The sequence below is a fragment of the Stomoxys calcitrans genome, chromosome 1 (assembly GCF_963082655.1).
Source record: "Stomoxys calcitrans chromosome 1, idStoCalc2.1, whole genome shotgun sequence".
Taxonomy (NCBI): domain Eukaryota; kingdom Metazoa; phylum Arthropoda; class Insecta; order Diptera; family Muscidae; genus Stomoxys; species Stomoxys calcitrans.
Genome location: NC_081552.1, coordinates 13,052,911 through 13,072,045, shown reverse-complemented (window position 1 = coordinate 13,072,045; position 19,135 = coordinate 13,052,911). Strand labels below are relative to the sequence as shown.

Below are 19,135 nucleotides of genomic sequence, written 5' to 3'. Positions count from 1 at the left end.
AGTGAAGGATATCTACGATTTGTCCCGCATTTATTTATCTATGGCGTTCAAAAAATCAAACTGTTGCAAACACTAACGACCAACATTTTTTTAATTTTCAAATATTGTCCTTCCCTTATATTTAGTATGCAATCAAATAATTATAGGTTTAATGTCAAATGGCAACTGCACCGCTGCTGGCGGGTCAAAAACGCCGATACCGTTCTTTGTTTCCAATAAAAGTGACAAATTTGCGACAAACTGTTTGCTGAAGACGACAACGCCGTCGCTACATCAAAGCGGCAATACAAAAACAATAAACACGTGCAGTGACACAGCCAAAGCAACGGCATTGCCGCCATTGGCGTAGAGCTTCTCTTACCAGGCATCATTGCGCTAGCGATATCACCATTGGTTTTAGCGTTATTTTTTGGGCTAATCCTACTTTGTGCATTCTAGTTTTTCAATTTTGCCTGGATAATGTCAGCATCGCCAGAGGTGGTTGTACAAAGTAGGCTGGTCGGTTGGGTGGGTAAATGTGTTGCATAATTGCTAAGCCTGTGGCCTGACATGTGACCCCTGAATGGAATGTTGTTCCCATTGACACTCTCTGTGATAAGAATTTTTGTATTGTTGATAAATCATGCCAAAAAGACGAAAAGGGTTAGCAAACAATACACGAGGTTCATTAAAAGAGCAATAAAAATTTGTCGCATTTAGCAGAGGTATGATATCTTCATTTCCCTTATGGGATTGCACACTAAAGACAAAGGCTTGAGAGGTGCGGCTGGCAAAGATGAGAAGACTTCGACAGTTGGAGGGCTAAATGACAATATGTTTATTCAAAAGGAATCGAAGGGCAAATTTTACCAAAACAAAAAGTTCAACTATTGAAATATTGGGGAAAATAGATATCAATTATGCAATAAAATTGAAAAAAAAAAAAATTAGTAAAACAAATAAGAGCGTGCTAAGTTCGGCCGGGCCAAATCTTGGGAACCCACCACCATGGATTCTGATAAAAATTTATTTTATTTAGCTTTATAATGACTGATTTGAACCGTATTTGGCACAGTTGTTCGATGTCGTAACAGAACACCGCATGCCAAATCGGACAAAAATTGCGGCATATAAGGATCGGATTATAGGGAGCTATATCGGGTTATAGACCGATTTGGGCCGTACTTGGCACAGTTGTTGGAAGTCTCAACAAAACACTACATGCTAAATTTTATCCAAATCGGAGAAAAATTGCGTCTTGTAAGGACTCAACAAATCAAACCGGTTGATCGGTTTATATGGGAGCTATATCTAAATCTCAACGGATATAGCCCATTTGCAATCCCCAAAGATCTACATCAACATTAAGTATCTGTGCAAAATTTCAAGCGGCTAGCCTCGTGATTTCGACATACGGACGGACATGTCTAGATCGACTCAGAACGTCGATATAATCAAGAATATATATTCGCCCTTATGGGGTCTTAGGCGAATATTTCGAGGTGTTACAAACGGAATGACATGGTGGTGGGTATAAAAAACAAATTTCATTAGACAGCAAATAAATTTTGTTTCTTGGCTTTCAATTTTAGATTATTTTTTTTTTATCAAAATACCATATCCTCAACAATATCAAAGGCGTGTCGATATGCTTTTTCTCAGTTCACAATTTTTTTTTAATTTTACACACACTCCATTCTGAAAAAAACAACTTGACTCAATTTTCAACGCAAAGCTCAAAGCGTACAAAATTCTTTAACCATAAAAAGTAAAATTTGAGAACTTAATTGGTGATTAAATTAACTCTTAATCAAAGATAGAGCGAAAATAGCCAAGAAATATTTTGAAATTGAAAAAATTCGCTTCAAAAACCAAATATGCAAATTGACAGTTTTGCCCATGAACATTCCACTAAGGAATAGGGGCAAACTTCCCACATATCAATGAGTGCAGTCCGATTCATGTTTAAGCTCAATGATAAGGGGCCTCCTTTTTATAGCCGAGTCCGAATAGCGTGCCACAGTGCGACACCTCTTTCGAGAGAAGTTTTACATGGCATAGCACCTCACAAATGTTGCCAGCATTTGGATGGGAAAACCACCGTTGAAATTTTTTTCTGAAAGTCTCGCCAGGATTCGAACCCAGGCGTTCAGCGTAATAGACGGCCACCAAATATAGCCTACAAAATCTTTGAATATTGCAAAAATATTTACTAAACATATCTAAAAATTTAATTTTAATAATCAAGCTCGAGGTCTTTTTTGTTCAATTAATCTTCGTTTATTTCCCGATATTTGGCAATTTCATTGAATTGTATATTCATGGGTATTTTCTACAAATAATACAAACAAATGCATGTTAATATCACGTTGAGCTAATTCTATTGTTAAATTTTATAAGTACATAAGCTTTCGAATTACTCACGTTCAGAAAATTATATTGGGTTGCCCAAAAAGTAATTGCGCATTTTTTAAAAGAAAGTAAATGTATTTTTAATAAAACTTAGAATAATCAAATATCCTTTTTTTACACTTTTTTCTAAAGCAAGCTAAAAGTAACAGCTGATAACTGAAAGAAGAATGAATGCAATTACAGAGTCACAAGCTGTGAAAAAATTTGTCAACGCCGACTACATGAAAAATCCGCAATTACCTTTTGGGCAACCCAATAGCACAAAACTAGGAAAATCATATTAAGTTCGGCCGGCCCGAATCTTGGGAACTCACCACCATGGATTTTGCTAAAAACGTATACAAAGTAAATTTAGTTGAAGGGCATTTTTTTATTCTACATACCAGACTTCTGTCAAACCAGAAAGAATTAAAGCTTCTTGTAATCGAACAAGGATAATCGAGAGAACTGTTTATATGGGAGCTACACCAGGTTATTGACCGAATTGGCCCGTACTTGGCACAGTTGTTGGGTTTTTAAGGACTCAAGAAGTCAAGTCGGGAGATCGGTTTATATGGGAGCTATATCAGGTTATATATCGATTTGGACCGTACTTGGCACAGTTGTTGAAAGTCTTAAGAGAGCACTATGTGCAAAATTTCAGCCAAATCGGACAAAAATTGTACAATAGTTTCCAGGTGTTCAAGAAGTCAATCAAGAAGTCAAATCGGGTAGCTATATAAGATTATATACCGATTTGGACAGAATCGGATCATAACTTTATATAGCGCCAAAAGCATATCATTTATTTTCTTTTATCCTTTGTTTGCCTAAAAAGAGATACCGGGAAAAGAACTCGACAAATGCGATGCATGGTGGAGGGTAAATAAGATTTGGGCCGCCAGAACTTAGCACGCTTTTACTTGCTTCTCTTAGTTGTCTATACGCTTTTGCATTTCCCTCGGTGTCGGCTTTGTAATTAACTCTTCTTTCTGTAGGTACGTTGATGATGTGCAGCATCTGTTGCGTCAGTCTTTTGTTGTAACTTTGCTCCTCTACTAAAATACGAACATTGTCAAAGTTGGGGATGTGTTGCGGTTCTTTTACTTTATATGGAACAAAAGTTTCCTTGGAATATTTATTTTCGACAATTAAAGATCTCATGATGTCTGATTTAGTGGTGTTTTCGGGGGAGAGGTGGTCCCCCAGATACTTGGCCCTGAAAAAATATCATCATCGTCCTCTTCACTCAAATACCATTTCCTTAAACCCCATATTGCCATTGGCTTAAGAGGAGTTTACAGGATGAGGCGTCCCCTAAACACATGGCCCCAAAATAGGTTATCAAATTCGCTTTCTAATCTCAAATACCTTTCATTTGAGCCACATATTGGAATGATCGAAAATTTTTTTCCCTTTGGGGGTGTTTTGGGAAAGGGGTGATGCCCTAAATACATGGTCCTAAATTTGGATATCAAATTCGTATTCTACTTCCAAACACCTTTATTTGAGACCCATATTGCGATGGTCAGTAAAAAATTGCCAAAAAATTACCCGCAATACCTTTCATTTAAGCTCCACATTTATCTATCTATATCATTTATTTGAACCCCATATTGCCATTGCCCTCAAAATTGGATATCAAATTCGTTTTCTAATCTCATTTAAACTCCTTATTGCAAAAGTCAGCAAATATGTCCGGTTTGGGGTATTGGCCCTAAAAACTATGAATATTTAGTTCCACTCTCTTTAAGATCCAAATTGTCTTGGTGAGCAAATACGTCCTATTTGGGGGTTGTTATGGTAGTGGGACGTCCGCTAGACAGATGGCCCCGAATGTTGATATCAGATACGTGGTCTACTCCCACATTCCTTTAATTTAAGCCCCATATTTCCATAGTCGGCAAAAATGACCGGCATTGGGGGTGTTTTGGGGGATGGGCGGCCACTCAGTGAGTTGGCCTTGAAAATATATATCGGATTCCTGTTCCACTTTAAAAATCCTCTTCTTTGAGCTTCATATAGCAATAGTCAAAAAATACTTACTATTTGGGAGATGTTGTGGGGATGGCGGGGCCCCATTAACACTTTTCTCGAATATTGATATCAGATTCGTGCTGTACTCCCAAAGACCTTTCATTTGAGCCCCATATTGCTATGGTCGTAAATTTGTCCCTTTTTGGGGGATGTTTTTGGTGAGAGGCGGCCCCCCAAATTCTTGATCCCATATTTGGATATTACATTCGTATTCTACATTCAAATACCTTTGGGGAAGGGGTGGACCCCCAGAAACTTGGTCCCACATTTGGATATCGGATTCGTATTCTACTCGCAAATACCTTTCATTAGAGTCCCATATTGCCATGGTCGGTAAATATGTCCGATTTAGGGCTAGCACTTGGTCCGACAATTGGATATCAGACACGTTTTCATATCTTACATACCCTTCATTTGAGTCCCATATTGTAGTGATTGGTCTAAATATATGGATGGTAGGTTTTAGGGTGGGGCAGCCCCCCTAGGTACCCCATCCGAAATTTGGATACCAAATTTTTAATTTTAGGGTACTATATGAGAGCACACAAAATTTCGCTTAAATCGCAGCACATATCTCCGAGATCTGGCGTTTCCGAAAATTAGGGTAAGGGGGAGGGTCCGCTCCCCCTTCAGATATCAAAAAATGTAGTACCCTTTTTTTACCACGGGTTTATTATGCACCATCTGTGAAAATTTCAAGAAAATCGGTTCAGCCGTTTCTGAGTCTATAAGGAACACACAAACATACAAACAAACCTACAAACAAACACAAATTGATTTTTATATATAAGACAACACCACTGTGGTACATGGTATTATAAGTTTGTGCATTTCTTTGCAACGCTAAGTAGGAGAAGAGCTATTATACCGATCGACTTAGAATCGCTGTCTGATTCCATTTAGCCATGTCCATCTGTGAGTCCATGTATTCTTGTAATTAAAGTGCAGGTCGTATTCGTTGTCCAATCATCACGAAATTTTGCAAAAATCACTTCTTTGGCCTAAGGACGAGCGCTATTGTGTTTGGTAAAAATCGGTTCAGATTTAGATATAGTTCCCATATATATGTGTCGCCCATTTCATACTTAAATGGCCGTAGTAGCTAAAATTTTCAACCGATCTGCACAAAATTTGGAACGGATTGTTTTGCTACTGATCTTAACATGTGTGTAGAATTTCATTAAAATCCGTTCAGATTAAAATATTGCTCTCATATATATGTATAGGCCGATTTTCACTTAAATGGCCGTAGAAACTAAAATTTTCAACCGATCTGTACAAAATTTGTCGCGGATTGTTTTGTTACTGATCTTAAAATACTTCGAGATTTTATCAAAATCGGTTCAGGCATGGATATAGCTCCCATGAATATGTGTCGCCCGATTTACACTGATAATCACACTCAATTTGTAACCGATCTGGACAAAAATTGACACGGACTATATATATATATATATATATATATATATATATATATATATATATATATATATATATATATATATATATATATATATATATATATATATATATATATATATATATATATATATATATATATATATATATATATATATATATATATATATATATATATATATATATATATACATATATATTTATATATATATATATATATATATATATATATATAAATATATATATATATATATATATATATATATATACATATATATATATATATATATATATATATATATATATATATATATATATATATATATATATATATATATATATATATATACATATATATATATATATATATATATATATATATATATATATATAAATATATATATATATATATATATATATATATATATATATATATATATATATATAGTCCGTGTCAATTTTTGTCCAGATCGGTTACAAATTGAGTGTGATTATCAGTGTAAATCGGGCGACACATATTCATGGGAGCTATATCCATGCCTGAACCGATTTTGATAAAATCTCGAAGTATTTTAAGATCAGTAACAAAACAATCCGCGACAAATTTTGTACAGATCGGTTGAAAATTTTAGTTTCTACGGCCATTTAAGTGAAAATCGGCCTATACATATATATGAGAGCAATATCTTAATCTGAACGGATTTTAATGAAATTCTACACACATGTTAAGATCAGTAGCAAAACAATCCGTTCCAAATTTTGTGCAGATCGGTTGAAAATTTTAGCTACTACGGCCATTTAAGTATGAAATGGGCGACACATATATATGGGAACTATATCTAAATCTGAACCGATTTTTACCAAACACAATAGCGCTCGTGGAGTTCATCACAAAGCACATCGTGCAAAATTTCAGCCAAATCGGATAGGAATTGCGCACTCTAGACGCTCAAGAAGTCAGGTTTATATGACAGCTATATCAGGTTGTGCACCGATTTCAACCATACTCAGCACAGTTGTTAGAAGTAATAATAAAACATCTCCAGCTAAATTTTAGATAAATCGGATGAGAATTGTGCCCTGTAGCGGCTCATGAAGTCAAGATCCCAGATCGGTGTATATGGCAGCTATATCAAAACGTGGATAGATATAGCCCATTTACAATCCCAACCGACCTACGAAAGTTTGCGTGCTTTCGACAGACGGACGGACGGACATGGCTAGTTCGACTTAAAATGTCATGTCGATCAAGAATATAAATACTTTATGAGGTGGGAGACGAATATTTCGAGGAGTTACAAACAGAATGACGAAATTAGTATACCCCCATCCTATGGTGGAGGGTATAAAAACAAAATCATGATTTGGTGGAGAAATTATTGAAAGCTGAAGTAATATCAGGAAGAGAGAGATACAAACTATAAACTGACGTGGCTACAGCACCTAGAATTTACGGTCTTTCTAAAAGACACAAGGAAGGTTACGTACTTAGACCCATATGCTTCTCAATTAATGCAAATACGTCGTCAATATTTTAAAGAATATTACCAGGGGCTAAAAATATAGTAATTTAGGCGACGTGTTTTGTTACGATATCCAACAACTGTGCCAAGTATGGTTCAAATCGGTTCATAACCTTATATAGCTGTCATATAAACCGATCTAGGGTCTTGACTTCTTGAGCCTCTAGAGGGCGCAATTCGTATCCAATTTGAATGAATTTTGCCACGTAGTATTTTGTTATGATATCCAACAACTGTGCCAAATATGGTTCAAATCGGTTCATAACCTGATATAGCTGTTATATAAACAGATCTGGGGACTTGACTTCTTGAACTTCTAGAGGGCTCAATTTCTATCCGATTTGGCTGAAATTTCGCAAGACGTTTTTTATTGTTACTTTCAACAACTATATCAAATAAAGTACAAGTCCGTTCATAACCTGATATAGCTGCCATATAAACCGATCTGGGATCTTGACTTCTTGAGCCTCTAGAGGTCGCAATTATTATCCGATTTGCATGAAATTTTGTACGACGGATTCTCTCATGACCATTAACATATGTGTTTATTATGGTCTGAATCGGTGTATAGGCCGATACAGCTCCCATATAAATCGATCTCTCTATTTTACTTCTTGAGCCCACAAAGGGCGCAATTCTTATTCGAATTGGTTGACATTTTACACAGGTCTCCAACATATAATTTAATTGTGGTCCAAACCGGACCATATCTTGATATCGCTCTAATAGCAGAGCAAATCTTTTCTTATACCCTTTTTATACCCTCCACCATAAGATGGGGGTATACTAATTTCGTCATTCTGTTTGTAACTACTCGAAATATTCGTCTGAGACCCTATAAAGTATATATATTCTTGATCGTCGTGAAATTTTATGTCGATCTAGCCATGTCCGTCCGTCTGTCCGCCCGTCCGTCCGTCTGTCTGTCGAAAGCACGCTAACTTCCGAAGGAGTAAAGCTAGCCGCTTGAGATTTTGCACAAATACTTCTTATTAGTGTAGGTCGGTTGGTATTGCAAATGGGCCATATCGGTCCATGTTTTGATATAGCTGCCATATAAACCGATCTTGGGTCTTGACTTCTTGAGCCTCTAGAGTGCGCAATTCTTATCCGATTAGGATGAAATTTTGCACGACGTGTTTTGTTATGATATCCAAAAACTGCGCCAAGTATGGTTTAAATCGGTTTATAACCTGATATAGCTGCCATATAAACCGATCTTGGGTCTTGACTTCTTGAGCCTCTAGATTGCGCAATTCTTATCCGATTGGGATGAAATTTTGCACGACGTGTTGGATATCATAACAAATTATGATATCCAACAACTGTGCCAAGTATGGTTCAAATAGATCCTTAACCTGATATAGCTGCCATATAAACCGATCTTGGGTCTTGACTTCTTGACTTCTTGAGCCTCTAGAGTGTGCAATTCTTATCCGATTGGAATGACATTTCGCACGACGTCTTCTGTTATGATATCCAACAACTGTGCCAAGTATGGTTCAAATCGGTTCATAACCTTATATAGCTGTCATATAAACCGATCTTGGGTCTTGACTTCTTGAGCCTCTAGAGGGCGCAATTCTTATCCAATTTGAATGAATTTTGGCACGTAGTATTTTGTTATGATATCCAATAACTGTGCCAAATATGGATCAAATCGGTTCATAACCTGATATAGCTGTCATATAAACAGATCTGGGGACATGACTTCTTGAGCTTCTAAAGGGCGCAATTGCTATCCGATTTGGCTGAAATTTCGCAAGACGTTTTTTATTGTTACTTTCAACAACTATGTCAAATAAAGTACAAGTCGGTTCATAACCTGATTTAGCTGCCATATAAACCGATCTGGGATCTTGACTTCTTGAGCCTCTAGAGGTATTCTCTCATGACCATTAACATACGTGTTTATTATGGTCTGAATCGGTCTATAGCCCGATACAGATCCCATATAAATCGATCTCTCTATTTTACTTCTTAGCACGCTTTTACTTGTTTTTTGCTAAGAAGAGATGCCGGCAAAAGAACTCGACAAATGCGATCTATGGTGGAGGGTATATAAGATTCGGCCCGGCCGAACTTAGCACGCTTTTACTTGTTTTTTCCAATTTGGCTGAAATTGAGCATGTGGTGTTTTGTGGTGTTGTCCAAATTTTGAGACGCAATTTTTGTCCGATTTGGCTGAAATTGAGCATGTACTATTTTGTTATGACTTACAAAAACTGTGCCAAATACGGACCAAATCGGTATTTAACCTGATATAGCTCCTATATAAACCGATATCCCAACTGTGCCATCTACGACCAAAATCGGTCCATATTTTGATACAGTTCCCACATAAATCGATTCTCGATTTGATTTCTTAAGCCCTTACAAGCCGCAATTTTTTCGGATTTGGCTGAAATTTTTTATGCGGGTTTGACAAAATTGCGTTTTGTATGTAGAATAAAATTATGCCCGTCAACTTTATTTATTTTGTTGGTTCCCAAGATTCAGCCCTGCCGAACTTAGCACGCTTTCACTCTCTTAATTTATCTGAGCCCTATATTGTCACGGTCAGGAAAAAAGTACTGTTTGTTGGTGCTTTACAGATATTTCGCCCTCTTCTCTCCCAAATTTCTTACTTTTGAGCCTTATATTGCTATGGTCGGTCAATATGTCTGGTATAAGGGTGTTTTTGGGAGTGAGTTGGATCCCCCTGTTCCTGATTCGTGCTCTATTCTCTAATACCTTCCATTTGAGCCTAATATTGTCAATAGTAGTCTATATTTCTATTTGGTGGGCTTTAGAGCTGGGGCGGCCGCCTAAAGTATTCCGACCGCCCTAGAGTATTCCAAATAAGTATTCAAAATTACTGTTTTCGAGTTATTATAAACAAACTAAATTTAGCGTAAATCAGTGCACCCATCTCCGAGATCAGACGTTTTTGAAAATAGGGTGAGGGGAGGGTCCGCCCATTAAATTTTGGATGTTAGATTTACTTCATTCTTTTGGTTTTGGTGGTTGATTGGAGTAGCTTAACCCTTTGCCCCGAAAGTGGATATCAGATTCATACTCCACTCCCAAAAAGCACATTTCAGCTACACAAAACAGGACTTGTACGACTATAAATTATTTTCAAATTGGCACTAAGTCAAAAGAGAGCTGCCAACACCTAAGGGTGTAGCGAAGCACACCGGGCCCGCTAGTTTGGTATAAAGAAATGAAGTCACTCAATTGCAAGCATGCATGTAATGCACTCCAAAACCTACAAATGAGTGAAATAAAAACTCAAAGAAGAAAAAAAAAAAACACCACCAAAAATTCATTTTATCCAAATGTTGTATTTCATTCAAGGCCTTACCCCTGGTCTTAAACATAAGCGGCGTTCAACCAATGACTTTGCTACACTTCAGTGAACATGGCTGAGTAAGACTTCGGCAATGGTCTTCTGCAGCCAATGGATTCCAGTTTCAAACCAAACAACAAGCAGTGCAGGGATGTTTTATGACCACCAAAAAGGGGATGAACCGGCTAAGGATTGTGGAGAGGGAGGGTTCGTCTTTATAATATCCCTGGAATTACGCAATGACTGCCGTTATAACGACTAATGAATGACAAACGCAAACAAATAAACAAACAGAAGTATTACAGGTTCTACGCAAACACCGAGAGAATGGCCGCAGAACGCATGGAAGGACAGACAGACTAGGCTTGGGACTATCAACCACCATTATCAAGTAACAATAAAATCCAAAATCAACACTAGCCTTGCCTTGTTATTGCACCACCATCTAACCTCACATTCTGCCTTTACTTCTAACCAAATGTCCCCCTTGATGGTATCATTATTTGCATACAAGACATTGAACATGGGAAATTAATTAATACCCCTGCCTAGCAGAAGACGGAGTGTGGGTAAGAAGTAGAAGTGTAAAGGAGTTTAATTGTAAAACTAGGATTAAGTTCTGAGCTTAAGATTTTGTTCCATTGGAAAAAAAAATTGCAATGGTATTAACTATTGGGGATCTTTGTTTGAACTGTTGAGAGGAGCGGACATTTTGTTATTTCGCTCCTCAAGAATATTCTGTAACTCGTAATAGGTAGTTGTTATAGGAAAAAAGCTAATGTCACTCAAGGATAGCTACGATAGTATTATCCATAAGGTGGTTGATGATCTGTGTCTGTTTTCAGTCGAGCAGCTGATCTAGATCTCGGGAGTAGGCTTAGAATGAACTCAAAAGACCCCACAGCTGGGGTGGTGGTATCAGGCCATAGAATTCTGTGGCTGGACCAGGCTCCACTAGCCGACTGACAACTGGTCAGCAGGGCTTATGATGAAGGTACCAAGTTTGAGTCTTAAGACCAAGTTCGAACCTATTTTATGTACGCGTGCCTATAATTTGCCTAAGCCATCGGCCTACTCTGGCAAACCAACAGGCTCTTTAAGAGGTTGGAATAATGAAAGGCGCATTGCTCTCAGGTTTATTTAGAGGCTTCGTGCGAATGATCCTAAAACTCTAACCGAAAAGTAGTAAGGCTCTCTTAATATGCCTCGGAGAATCTGGACTTAGAAACGGCACCGCAGCCCGCTAAAAGGCTGTGGTCACCTGGAGCGCATCCCATGCCCAAAAGAACTAAGTCGAACAATAGTAATATGTGTACAAGAACCCTTGCTAATGTCACTAAGGACAGCTTGGTGATGGTATTTGTTGACAGGGGAAAGAACAGGGCTGCATACCTCGGAACAATTAGAGTGGGATAGTCAATGGACTGTCATCTGTATACTCCGATGTCCTTGGGGGATTGTTTGGGCCTCCTCCAGTTTGCGATGATGCAGACTGGTATAGGGCCCTATACAAATAAATTACTTTCAGGGATTAACGCTCAACTGAAATGTATCGTTGTGCCAAAAAAAAAAAAAAATACTCGACGTGGCCATGTGCAGCACTGGATTTAGGTAAGCTTAGGTTGAAAAGAGGGTGCGGAAATTAGTCGGACCCATGACACTTTTGGTATACACATAAGCCAGTCAATCCCATGGCAGCCGGCAATACATACCGGATTGACCCGATAAATTCCTTCATTGGCAAGGGCTGCCGCCTCAGCGTACTACACACTGCTACAACAACAACAATAACCACCTAAGCCAGTATTCCGCTTTTTGTGCGCTCTAAATAAGAACATAGTGCACTGGACTTAGTTAAGAGGGAAGACATTCCGTCTGGATCAGTAGCACACCCATTGATACCAAGGATTCCCTCAGATCCTTAATCCATACTTGAGAGACTTAGGGACAATAATCCTAATGTTTCAACCACCGATTGAAAGATTGGTAGATTGATGAGGCTGATCGCAATCGGAGTCATGCAGAATTCCTACTAAACCTTGTAAACATTCCAAAATTATGTGGCCTCATCTAGACTTGAAGAGGTCTACCGTGCTGTCGCTGGCTAGAACAGACTCCTCAGTCATTGTGTCCGTCATGACCAAAGTGGTCCGTCTGATCGGAAAACATGCTGGCAGACTGAAGGTTGCAAGTAACGACTTGTGCAGACGTTGTGAGGACGTCGAGAAAGAAGAGACTTAAAAGTATCTGCTCTGTGTGTGTTCGGCACTGGCAGTCAGAAGGAGTTCCACTTAAGGTTCTCATTTCAATAATAACTTGTCTGATTTAGCGTATGTGAACAATCTGGATGGTTCATCAGGCATCTTCCATCTCCTGTTTATGAGGTATCGTAATGAGCGCAAAAGTATAAGTGAGTCGGATGGCAGAATGTCACTTAAACCAATTACAATAGAGAGACAGACGTTTTTTCGAGGTGTTCAATCAAAATTATAAAATAAGTATACCCTCCTTCCTATCCTATCCTGGTAACTAGGTCGATGAAATGTTTTCAACGATTTGCTTTAAGTGACATCACTCAAATTGATCTTATATAAAACAAGTAAAAGCCTGCTAAGTTCGGCCGGGCCGAATCTTATATACCCTCCACCATGGATTGCATTTGTCGAGTTCTTTACCCGGCATCTCTTCTTAGGCAAAAAAGGATTTGCTCTGCTATTAGAGCGATATCAAGATATGGTTCGGTTCGGACCACATTAAATTATATGTTGGAGAACTGTGTAAAATTTCAGCCAATTTGAATAAGAATTGCGCCCATTGGGGGCTCAAGAAGTAAAATAGAGAGAACGATTTATATGGGTGCTGTATCGGGCTACAGACCGATTCAGACCATAATAAACACGTTAGTTGATGGTCTTGAGGGGATCCGTCGTACAAAATTTCAGGCATAGATCCCAGATAGGTTTATATGCCAGCTATATCAGGTTATGAACCGATTAGAACCTTATTTGACACAGTTGTTGAAAGTAAGTATAAAATACGTCATGCTAAATTTCGGCCAAATCGGATAGGAATTGGGCCCTCTAGAAGTTCAAGAAGTCAAATCCCCAGATTTGTTTATATGACAGCTATATCAGATTATGGACCGATTTGAACCATACTTGGCACAGTTGTTGAATATCATAACAAAACACGTCTAGCAAAATTTCATTCCAATCGGATAAGAATTGCGCACTCAAATGAAAGGTATTTGCGAGTAGAATACGAATCTGATATCCAAATGTGGGGCCACGTTTCTGGGGGTTCACCCTTTCCCCAAAACACCCCCAAACAGGACTTATTTACTGACCATGGGAATATGGGGCTTCGATAAAAGGTATTTGAATGTAGAATGCGGATGTGATATCCAAATATGGGACCAAGTATTTGGGGGGCCGCCTCTCACCAAAAACATCCCCCAAGGGGAAAAATTTACGACCATAGCAATATGGGGCTCAAATGAAAGGTCTTTGGGAGTAAAGCACGAATTTGATCAATATTCGGGAAAGTGTCTATGGATCCATCCCACCCCTTACAACACCACCCAAATAGTAAGTATTTTTTGACTATTGCAATATGAGGCTCAAATAAGAGGGTTTTTAAAGTGGAACACGAATCCGATATATATTTTCAAGGCCAACTCACTGAGTGGCCGCCCATCCCCTAAAACACCCCCACGCCAGTCATGTCTATGGAAATATGAGGCTCAAATTAAAGGTATGTGGAAGTAGACCACGTATCTGATATCACCATTAATGGCCAACTGTCTAGCGGACGTCCCACCACCATAACAACCCCCAAATAGGATGTATTTGCTCACCAAGACAATTTGGGTCTTAAAGAGAGTAGAACTAAATACTCATAGTTTTTAGGGCCAATACCCCAAACCGGACATATTTGCTGACTTTTGCAAAAAGGAGTTTAAATGAGATAGAAAACGAATTTGATATCCAATTTTGAGGGCAATGGCAATATGGGGTTCAAATAAATGAAAGATAGATATATGAGAATAGAGCACGTTGCTGATATATTTTCCGGGCTTAGTGTTTGGGGGACCACCCCAATCACCAAAACACCCCTAAATCGGGCATATTTACCGACCATGTCAATGTGGAGATGGCAAGAATTGATACCCATTTTCGGGACCAATTTTCTGGGGGTCTACCCCTTTCCCAAAATACTTTGTGGGGTATTTTGGGAAAGGGGTAGACCAATTTTTTAGTGACAATCGCAATATGGGGCTCAAATAAAGGTATTTGGGATTAGAATATGAATTTTATATCCAAATGTAGGACCATGTATTTAGGACATCACCCCTTTCCCAAAACACCCCCAAAGGGAAAATATTTTTCCGACCATGCCAATATGTGGCTCAAATGAAACGTATTTGAGATTAGAAAACGAATTTGATAACCTATTTTGGGGCCATGTGTTTGGGGGACGCCTCATCCTGTAAACTCCTCTTAAGCCAATGGCGAAATGGGGTTTAAATAAATGGTATTTGAGAGAAGAGCACGATGGTGATATTTTTTCAGGGCCAAGCATCTGAGGGATCACTTCTCCCCCCAAAAACACCACTTAACCAGACATCATGAGAATATCGGGCTGAAATGAAGTATTTTAAGAATGGAGTACACCTTATATCCAAACTTAAATTGTAGACCAATAAAGATCATATGGGATTCAGATAAAGGCACTTATATTGTTAAACTGTTGGTCAAGTTGGCATGGTATTTCACTAAAAGAGCTTTAATTGTCGAAAATAAATATTCCAAGGAAACTTTTGTTCAATATAAAGTAAAAGAAGGCTCAGCGGAGCGGGCCCGGGTCAACAGCAAACAGTAGCGTATTTAAAAATAAAAGCGATCACCATGGATCGCTATTGTCGATTTCTTTTCCCTATAGCCCCATATAAACCGATCTCCCGATTTTATTTTTTGAGCCTCTGGAAGCCACAATTTTTGTCCGTTTAGGCTGAAATTTTGTACGTGGTGTTCTGTTATGACTCTTAAAATCTGTGCCCAGTACAGCTCAAATCGGTCAAGACCATGATAAGCTCCCATTTAAACCGATCTCCCGATTTGATTTCTTAAGCCCTTACAAGCCGCTATTTTTAGTCGATTTGGCAGAAATTTTGCATATAGTGTTCTGTTATGACTCTCAACAACTGCGCCAAGTGAAGTCCAATTCGGTCTATAACTAGATATAGCTCCCATGTTTTAGCAGAATCCATGGTGGTGGGTTTCCAAGATTCGGCCTGACCGAACTTAGCACACTTTTACTTGTTTAAATTACCTTTCTACTACTTTTTTACAAACGTACGTAGCAAGGTCTACATATTCAATTTCCTTCAATTTCCTGTAATATCCCAACGCTTTTCTCTTCCTCACATTCAATATTGTCATTATAAGTTTGAGCCTTTTCGATAACAACCATGAAGTGGAACTAATGTCAATGTACTTTCAGTTTTTCGGGGTCGAAGTGACTCTTCAATCTTACCTCTCAAAAATACTTCCCATTATGCATTCACAATGACATTCAATAATCTTCTTTGTTGGCGTTTCAACGGCATTTTAGTATTGGCAACCATAGACGCCAGTAGACCAAATGTTTTTGTGGCAATTGATTTGAACAACAACAAGAAGTGACAACAAAAACAATAACTAGGGAAAATCAATTATTCTTGCTACTTTATTCTATAAAAGTCCTTTTGTTTTTTTGTTTGTTTGTTTGTTTATTATTTATGACATTACTAGTACAACAAGACATAAGTCTTATAATTGACTGTACTAGAATCACAAGAAGATACACAGTAATGGTTTACAAAAATTAGAAGTAGGAAAACATTTTATAAATAAAATTGAAATTTGTGTAAATAAAATTGAAATTTGTATAAATAAAATTGAAATTTGTATAAATAAAATTTAAATTTGTATAATTAAGAAACAAAATTAAAAAAAAACAATAATCAAGCATAAAATTTAAAAAGCTCAGTCTTAAAAACAGAAGCATTGCTTAGTAATTGCAAATAATTAGGGAGCGAGTTCCAAAGACGAATTGTGTTGATGAAGAATTGGCGTTCGGAGGAGAGTTTTTTGAACCTGGGAAGAATGAGTTTTTTGCCTCTGTTGGATCTGGCGAACTGCACACGATTATAAAGATAAAAGGGTTCTTTTGTGTAAATTATATTATGCAGCTGTATTAAGCATCTTATCTTTAAGTAGTTGCTAAATTGAACGTTGAAAATTTTGTATGCGAATTCAGATATTCTGTCTCTCCTAGTTTTGTTAAAGACATAACGTGCGATGTTGTTATATGCAACATTTAGTGTCCGGGAGTCATTGTAGTCACAATATGCAAAGACTTCACATCCGTAAAGCAGTGTTGGGAGTAAATATGTCTTTGCAAGCATCATACGAATATTAAAAGTAGTACATGTACGCACATTCCATAAATTTCTCAGCATACCATATACTTTGCCAGAAGCGCGATTAATGTGGTTTGTCCAAGTCAGCTTTGTATTGATCGTTAAACCCAAATTGGATGAAGACTCTACTCGTTGTATTACATTGTCTGAAATTCTTAATTCGACGTTGTATTGAAGAGATTGATTTTTACCAATAACTATGAGTTTCGATTTTGATGGGTTGAGATCCAAACAGTTATTACTTGCCCACTCATAAACAGATTTTAGATCGTTGTTAATTTTCGTAATACAGGTACTCATATCCACGGTTTTAGTACTTGCATATAGTTGCACATCATCTGCATACATTTGTATGCTACAGGTCTCAGGAACGTGAGGAAGATCATTTATGTACAGGGTAAATAACAAAGGGCCCAGAATGGAACCTTGGGGTACACCTCGTAATACATTTAATGATCTAGATTTCCTATCGTTAAGAACAACACACTGAGAACGATTTGATAAGTACGATGAAATTAAATTGCAGGCGGTATCGGTAAAGTAAAAAAATCTCCTTAGTTTTGACAACAATATATCATGGTTGACTGTGTCAAACGCCTTGCTGTGATCCAGTAGAACAAGAAAAGATGTCATGTTTTCGTCCTGGCTTTTACGAAGATCTTCAACGACATCGATAAGAGTTGTGGTGCAGCTTCTTTTCTTTCTAAATCCAGATTGGTTTTCAGTCAACAGTTTTTCCTTTTCAAGAAACGAGGAAATCTGAGAATTTAGTAAACGTTCCAAAACTTTAGACAAAAAAGGTAATATTGCTATAGGTCGGAAATCATTATTTGACTTAGGTATTGGTATAATTTTTGCCAGTTTCCATTGTCTAGGAAAGGTAGATTGTGTAATTATACTATTTAGCAAATATGTTATGTATGTTAATAGCTTGGGCAGCACAAATTTTATAAAAATTGGACACAATTCGTCGGTTCCAATAGCATTTGATTTAATTGCAAAAATGCTTTCCATGACCTCATTATTGTCTACGCATCGGAATGAAAAATCGTTTTCAATTGGGGCTGTATGTACACAGGAATATATATTAGAATTGTTGACGCTGCTATTCAATTTTATAAAATTCTCATTTAACTTATTTATGTCAATATTTTCAGCAGTAGATTGTTTAGTGCCAATACCAATTTCGCGAATAGTCTTCCATTTTGACTTGCTGTCTATCGCAGATTTGAATTTTTGGCTATAGTATTCATATTTAGCGGCATTAATACTTTTTACAACTGCCCGCCTGGCAGATTTAAACATATCGTGAAGTTCAAATGTTTTAAAGTGTTGCCACCTTTGATACGCAATATCTCTTTTTTCAATTAAAAACTTAATTGTATTATTGAACCACGGCTGTTGTTTATGATTTACCACCTTGGTTTTGAGAGGGACACAGCTGTTATAAATCATGTAAATGTTATTTTGTAGGAACGCAAGTTGGTCATCCACATTGTGAAATGAATAAATGGCATTCCAATTGACTTCGTCGAGACAAGAGCTTACCAGACTTTCATCAATGTTTTTTATAACGCGATACGTGTATTTCGTAGGCTTGGTATTTACATGCATATCATACGTAAAAAATAGCAGATCATGCTTTGAAAAGCCGGGAGCACAAAGTTGGTCATAGATAAGTACTTTGGATATGTTATTGACAAAGACTAAATCTAGCAAGCTTGAATTGGTACTGGTGAAATGCGTGGGTATGCTGGTATTAAATGGGACTAGTCCAAGTGTTTCCATGATGTTAGATAGGTTGTTGTCGATTATCAGATTACTGTTGAAATCCCCAACGATGATTGTATCATTATAGTTTAAAGATAAAGTTTCTATAGCATTTCGAACAGGCTCGAAATCGATGTGGTTATTGGGTCTATAAACACAACCCAAGAGGATATTAGCTTTGTTTTCCATAGTAATTTCAATAAAAAGGTATTCCATATTGGA

General features: G+C 37.5%; 1 protein-coding gene across 1 annotated transcript; it reads right to left on the bottom strand.

Annotated features, from left to right (window-relative positions):
- Positions 1 to 434: 434 nt before the first annotated feature.
- On the bottom strand, positions 435 to 19,102 carry LOC131995618 (uncharacterized). The gene is made up of 2 exons (XM_059364388.1): positions 17,185 to 19,102; positions 435 to 589 (listed from the first exon to the last, which is right to left on the bottom strand). Exons 1-2 carry the CDS (start codon positions 19,100 to 19,102, stop codon positions 435 to 437), a joined length of 2,073 nt encoding a protein of 690 aa, XP_059220371.1.
- Positions 19,103 to 19,135: the final 33 nt, after the last annotated feature.